The sequence below is a fragment of the Setaria viridis genome, chromosome 5, assembly GCF_005286985.2.
Source record: "Setaria viridis chromosome 5, Setaria_viridis_v4.0, whole genome shotgun sequence".
Lineage (NCBI taxonomy): Eukaryota > Viridiplantae > Streptophyta > Magnoliopsida > Poales > Poaceae > Setaria > Setaria viridis.
In genome coordinates this window covers 11,075,701-11,082,131 of record NC_048267.2, presented here as the reverse complement: position 1 = coordinate 11,082,131, position 6,431 = coordinate 11,075,701, and the positions used below count along the sequence as shown (strand labels likewise).

At 44.4% G+C, this 6,431-nt stretch overlaps 1 protein-coding gene across 2 annotated transcripts; it reads left to right on the top strand.

Moving 5' to 3' along the window:
- Positions 1 to 1,931: 1,931 nt before the first annotated feature.
- LOC117855288 (profilin) lies at positions 1,932 to 6,178 on the top strand. 2 transcript variants are annotated; one of them, XM_072294241.1, is made up of 4 exons: positions 1,932 to 2,841; positions 3,651 to 3,773; positions 5,082 to 5,249; positions 5,577 to 6,178. In XM_072294241.1, exons 1-3 carry the CDS (start codon positions 2,719 to 2,721, stop codon positions 5,214 to 5,216), a joined length of 381 nt encoding a protein of 126 aa, XP_072150342.1. In that variant the 5' UTR covers positions 1,932 to 2,718; the 3' UTR covers positions 5,217 to 5,249; positions 5,577 to 6,178. The 2 variants fall into 2 exon arrangements, with proteins under 2 accessions (XP_072150342.1, XP_034593490.1); XM_034737599.2 differs by lacking the exon at positions 5,577 to 6,178 and having other exon boundaries at positions 1,945 to 2,841; positions 5,082 to 5,422.
- Positions 6,179 to 6,431: the final 253 nt, after the last annotated feature.

Below are 6,431 nucleotides of genomic sequence, written 5' to 3'. Positions count from 1 at the left end.
TTCACAATGTTTGGAAGTCCAAAGCTTCAGAACATTTGGAATGATTAGCAAAGTATATTGATCCAAACTTATTAATATCAGTCAATCAAACCAACCAGGTCTGCACCTAGTAGGCTAGCAGATTTGGATTGGCAAGTCTAATCAGTATATATGTCTTAGGAGCGGTGGCATTAGCTCCCATATTTCTTTCAGGATACCATGCTAAGGTTAAGATGAAGATAACGTTCGTTCAAGTACAGGAAAACAAAAGATAAACGACCCCTAGTTCTGGCAAATTATCATTATTATTCTAACTGATCCAAAACTATAGTATCATTATGCATCTGAAGAATCTGAATAAAAGTAGTTTTTCAGGAAAGAAACCTTATCAGATATATTTTACGTCTCTGAAAGTAAACATGTTGAATACCTGAATGAGTTTTATTTAATCAAATCACTAATGAGTATTTTCAACATTTAAGAAACAACGGTGATGGCATTGATTTGGAACATTAGCTAAAGATGAGCTGATAATACACTGGTGTGCCGTATAGCTCATGAAAATCAGTAGCATTTATATGGACATAAAGTTATAAAACATGCTAGCTTTACTAGGAAATTAAGCTCACCTCCACCTTAGTTGTTGCCAAAAAATAAAAGAGCAGTGCAAAGTTCAGGAATAGTCTCCAATGTTATGAAGGAGCTCAAAACTCCATATAACATTGTCAAAAAGGAATTATTCCCAATATTTCTAAAGCTAGTTCAGGAAATGAAAGGTACAATTCTATTCTTATGAGATAATCCTAAAATAATTAATTGCATGGCTACAGGAAACAAGCAGCACAAACCAGGGAAATTATGAATATATAGAAAAATCACTTGCAGAGTAAAAGAAGGAAATCAGGATACGGAAAAACAAAACATGCAGTACTTCATCTCAGCGTTGTTGTGATTTCTCTAGCACACAGCTTATTCTAATTAGCATTTCTAATTCAGAATTAGAGAATGTACTGCATATTTAGCAATCCTTAATACACATGGATGGGGATGAATAAGCTCACCTGAATCCATTAGAGGGCCCATCATGGTCAGAACCATCACATGATATGAAAGGCTGAGGATGGAACTGAAGAGCTCAGCAAGTAGGGTCCTACAGTGGACACGGAGAGTCTTGAGGTAGGCGAAGGACACGAAGCCATTGCCGAACCCACCATCAGGAACCTCGTCCACGACCCTTGAGCTTCTCCGGTTCCTCTTCCGTCAGGAACCTCATCCTCCCAAACCTGCTGATGTAGGTGCCGAGCACCCCCACAAGCCGTTGTTATGCCGTATCCTTGCTAGCCTACAGCCGCTACCCTCCTGCAAGCCGTGGCTGTTGCGACTAAAAATCAGAAGATACGAGAAATTAAACCTTGTAATGCACGATCTAATCCCCAACAAAAAAACACGAAACCTCATCATCCGATTACCTGTATCTAATTGGGAGAATGGTTGGAAGACAGCTTGCCGATGAGCTGAGGTTAGAAGCACAATTCGATGGAGGGCCTCACCGGCGGCGTCGGTGCGCAGAGAATCAGGCGGCCGAGGACAACTGGGAGACCTAACGCCGAAAGGCTGTTGCGGCGTCGACGCGCAGGAAAAGGCAAGGGCCGGCGGCGACGCCCCGCCTGCACGGAGGTCGGCAAACGGTGCGGCGTCGGTTGCGCCGACGGAACGTGTCGAGGCTGCGCGGCGTCAACAGCAAGGGAGGCGGTGATGGAAGGACTCAAGGGCGGGCGGTGTGGCTACAGAGCTGAAACTGGCGAAATCGCGTCTGGACGGCGGACCCACGATCTATTCGCAACGTGGTGGGATTGAGCTGGTAAAAAACCCGGAAAAAGCTTTAAAAAAAACTAGCGAGACAGGCGCTGGCGGCACGAGTCTGGCTCGGTGGGAGGGCTCGGGTGCGGAATACGCACCCAGGTACTATTTAGAATCAATGGAACAAACTGATACTCCTATTGTATCGCCGCACTGGCCATCCTTGATAACTGGGCCGAGAGAGGCGGACGATCCGCAAGTGTTAGCGCACGTATTTGTCCAGTTGGTAGGCCGTGGCCCATGGCCTGCTCGTTCCTCTGTCCACGGCTTTGTTAAGCCTTTCCCTTTTTTCTTCGTCAGACAGACTAAATTTTCATGGTCTTCAGGAGTCAGGACTTGAGGTCGGCGAAACATCTCCGGCTGAATCTGGGAAGGCCATGTGAAAGGGATTCTATTCGACCGCGACGCGAAAGCCGAAAGCAAAAACGGATCAAATCTTGGGGGAACACAGTGAGACCGAGATAGCACCGGCCATAGGATCGAGCGCCCTGACCTCTTCACGCAGCATGCAGCAACCTATTCTCGGAGATGACGCCGGACCAGATATCGGCCGTCCATGGAGGCACGGAACAGAAGCATCGAATCGAATCGTGGAAATGCAGTTCAGCCATTCAGGAAGCAAATCCGGGAGGGAGAGAAATAAAAATGCCTGCTTTTTTTCACCACCATGCGTCAGGGAACAACGATGCTCACATTGAGCGGAGGCGAGGAGGGGAGCATGTGGACGGTCGACGGAGCAGCATCGCCGAGCTTGCCGCCGCCAGGTAGCGCTGCTGCGCTCGCATATGTAGAGCAGAGGACCGAGAGGAGCCAACGGCGAGTCCACGAGCGAGCGACCCGAAGCGGACCAGGCCAGGAAAGCCGGAGGGAGGCGGCGGCATGCCGTGGCAGGCGTACGTGGACGACCACATGCTCTGCGACATCGATGGCCAGCGCCTCACCGCCGCCGCCATCCTCGGCCATGACGGCGCCGTCTGGGCCCAGTCCGACGCCGTCCCGCAGGTCAGTGAATAGGGTAAGCAAGCAGATCCTTAGCCAGATTGTTGTGGACGCTGCGCGCTATGTTGCCTTCATTCCGCCAATTATGTTCTCTGACAAAACTGAAGAACTGCACTACACCTGCAGCTCTTCAGTTTCGTCAGAAAACTTCAGGTCTTGATATTGTGGCCAAGTGAAGATCGATCAATCTACCACTACCAGTGCAATTTATAAATCTCTCTGTTGGTCGGGGCACGAGTTCAAAGTACAGAAGATTTTTTTTTCTTGCCGTCACCTTTGTAATGTCGATTCTGATTTAAGCATTATGTGCTGCAATGAATTTTATTGCTCAGGATGTTTCTACCTTTTTTTTCCCCGACGAAGGCACAGGTCATTCTTGTAAACAGTTATTAGTAAAATCACCAAATTTAAACCACTAACTTGCTATGTAAAATCTGCCCTCTTGGTACTTGATTATAAAAACTTAAAGTTTATTTATGCTAATTATCATGTCGGCCTTCACTGAACTTTATAAAATTTGCTATTTTCTAAACTCTGCTGTTGAAAGCAAAGGGGTAGAACAGTGGCTTCTTTATTTGTGAATTTGTGATATTGATCATTCCACGGCTTAATAGGCTTTTTCTAAACTGATGATCGTTTCCATATTCTTCTGCAACTCTAATTTCTGGAAATATGAGCAGAAATGTTTCCGATGTATATTAACTTCTAAGATGTTTGGTACTGATTCCCATTTCAGTTCATACAAATACTTTCAACAGTTTTTATTCATTTTTATTGCAATCTTATGAATATTCAAAACCTACATTTTGCAGGTTGCTGCAATAATGAATGATTTCAATGAACCAGGCTCTCTAGCACCCACTGGTTTATACCTGGGGGGTAGCAAATACATGGTTATCCAAGGTGAACCTGGAGCTGTCATTCGAGGGAAGAAGGTTTGGATCGGAGTTTGGATTCCATTTCTTATTGCATTAGCATATTATATAAGGATGCACTATTCAGTTAAAATTCATGACCTTATTTTCCCAAGTAAATGATCTGCCACTAGTTTCTATTAAAGAAACAGTTTTGTTGAGAGATTATATTGACAGTTGTAGAACGTTGAACATAACAGATTCCTTGTTGGTTTACAATGCCAACCAGTTTATGCAGAAATAGCAAAGAATAAATAATATTCACATTGTATGCATATGGATTGGAGAATTATAATGATCACTTGTTTCCCAGTGTCGTTGTCCTGGGGCTTTTTTTTTTTTTGAAACGAGCCAACAGGAGAGCTGCTGCTTTATTAATAAAGAAGAATGCCCGAGGGGCGAAATCCTGGGGCTATTTTTGGGTTGTCGTATTATTAGTTGAGCTGGTTTCTGTAGTTGGTCACTAACTCCCATCATTAACCATAGATTCTTCAGTTATTGGTCATCTGATGGATTCATCTTGTTTTTGACCCACCTGGGTGGTAGTCAATCAAATTAAGAAATTGAGGGAAAAATTAACTCCAGACAGGATTTATCCACATAGGTACTGGGAGAACATTTGATTGATGCTTTCCAATATTGAGAGAAGCTATATCATGCAGTCGCACAACCTTTCATGGATAAAAATCATTACCTGGAGATCCTATGTAGAAAAGTTATCATATATAAATATTTGCAAATTGGAATTTGAGATGCAATTAGAAGATAATCAACTGTTTACCTTTTATGACTCATTAAACTTGTCAAGTGGGAAATTTGTCGACGTTCTATTTCTTATACTGATCGATGTAATGACTGTGGCTTCAACCAAAGCTTTCAATTTTTCAAACTATCACCTGGAATTATAGTTTTTACATAGCACTGCACTGGCCAATCGGTCACAGTGCCGGACCCAAAAACTGCATTTATCAGCCTACGCCTGAGGTATGAAACTGAAGGAAACACGTGCAGGAAGAGCAACAATCTTCATTTTAAGATGAAATCACCAGAATACTTGTCTAAGTATTTGTTGGTCTCAGTTAATTAGATTTGTTCAGATTCAAAGGGATCATCTCTGTAGTTAATGAGTTTCGGCGTCTTGAAATTCATCAAGACCTCTATGGATTCCTATATTGTTTGTTGGCGGGTGGGGTTGAAACCTCTTCCTTCCTGGAACTAGACTGACCAGACTTTATTTCGAAAGATAGGTGTTTCCCGTGCAATGATTTAAATGTTACCTGTAAGCTGTATTGATTTGGGCTCCGTCCCGTGTTTTTTTATTGTTTGCAGGGACCAGGTGGGGTTACAATCAAGAAGACCAATATGGCTATCATCATAGGTATCTATGAGGAACCAATGACTCCTGGCCAGTGCAACATGGTTGTGGAGAGGCTTGGTGACTACCTTGTTGATCAGGGCTTTTGAACCTGAAATCTGTATGTAATTTGTTGCAGCCCGGTATGTGTTTGCTGAAATCTGTCATCCATCCTACAGAATAACTAGCACATATTTGCATGGACACCGAACACGCGGGTGGTTCCTCATCGTATCGGAATTGCTTCCTGCATTTTATGCGGCTTAATGTAACCTTCATATGGTTGTGAAATATGAAATGCTGATCATTCTGTCTATCCTCTTACTGGAGCTTACTATTCTGACGTCAGGTTAAAACAGTGCACTTGTACTCATAAGCACGCCATATCATCGTTGTCATTGGCATTCAGAACATTTATCAGGATGTTTCTCAGGCTACATCTCATTAACTGCGTGTTTCTGTTGCTCCAGGCGCGTCAGCGTACCATGCCTCTTAAATCCAGCAAGCAGAACGAATCGCATGGCATCCTTTTCTGGACGGAGTTACAAGAATCGCGTCACTCCCTGGGTGGGAGCCTGAGCCCTGGCGCCTCGCTGAGCATTCCTTTATGTGGCAGCCAGCGGGCACGTTTTGGATCCGAAACAGGGCGTGAAATTACGTGCCCTGAGAGTGAGAGGGACTGAACCTCGTGCCTTGGAATAAATTCCCTCACTGGATGGGAAAGCAGTATCTGAGGCGGCCACAGCCTGACATTCCCAGAGCCAATTGTGACGTCCTGATCATTCAGAAACAGTGAACAGACCGTTCAGAGAAACAGTGAACAGATTGTCAGCTCCTCTCTCTCCATTGCTTATGTAGCTCAATGGCAGCCGCAACGCATCTCATTTGAAATCTGACATGTGGACAACCAACTATAGCATTGAGACATCAGCCAGATGTTGTTCTAGAAATCGAGGGCTTTCCTCCTTTTGCAAATGCGAGCACCTGTTTCTGTGCCCGGTAGCCCATGTCCGAGGAAATTCTGTTCTTGCCCTCAGCAAAACTTGTTCCAATCTTCTTCTTTTTTTTACCATCCCTCAGCAAAAAAAAAACAAAGAAAGAAAGAAAGAAAAGAAAACTTGTCCCAATCCTCGGATCGCATTCCATCCCTGAAAGGGTTCGATTTTCGCTACTCCCGTGAGGGTGGGCGTCTACTGTTAGGACGTAGTATCCGGGAGAATCGATCCTTTTCGCTCTGAAGAAACGCCTGTCCCCGTTGTTCGCTGCGAGAGCGAGTCCTGAATTCTGAAACTAACTGTAAGCACTGCCTCGGTAGCAACCTAGTA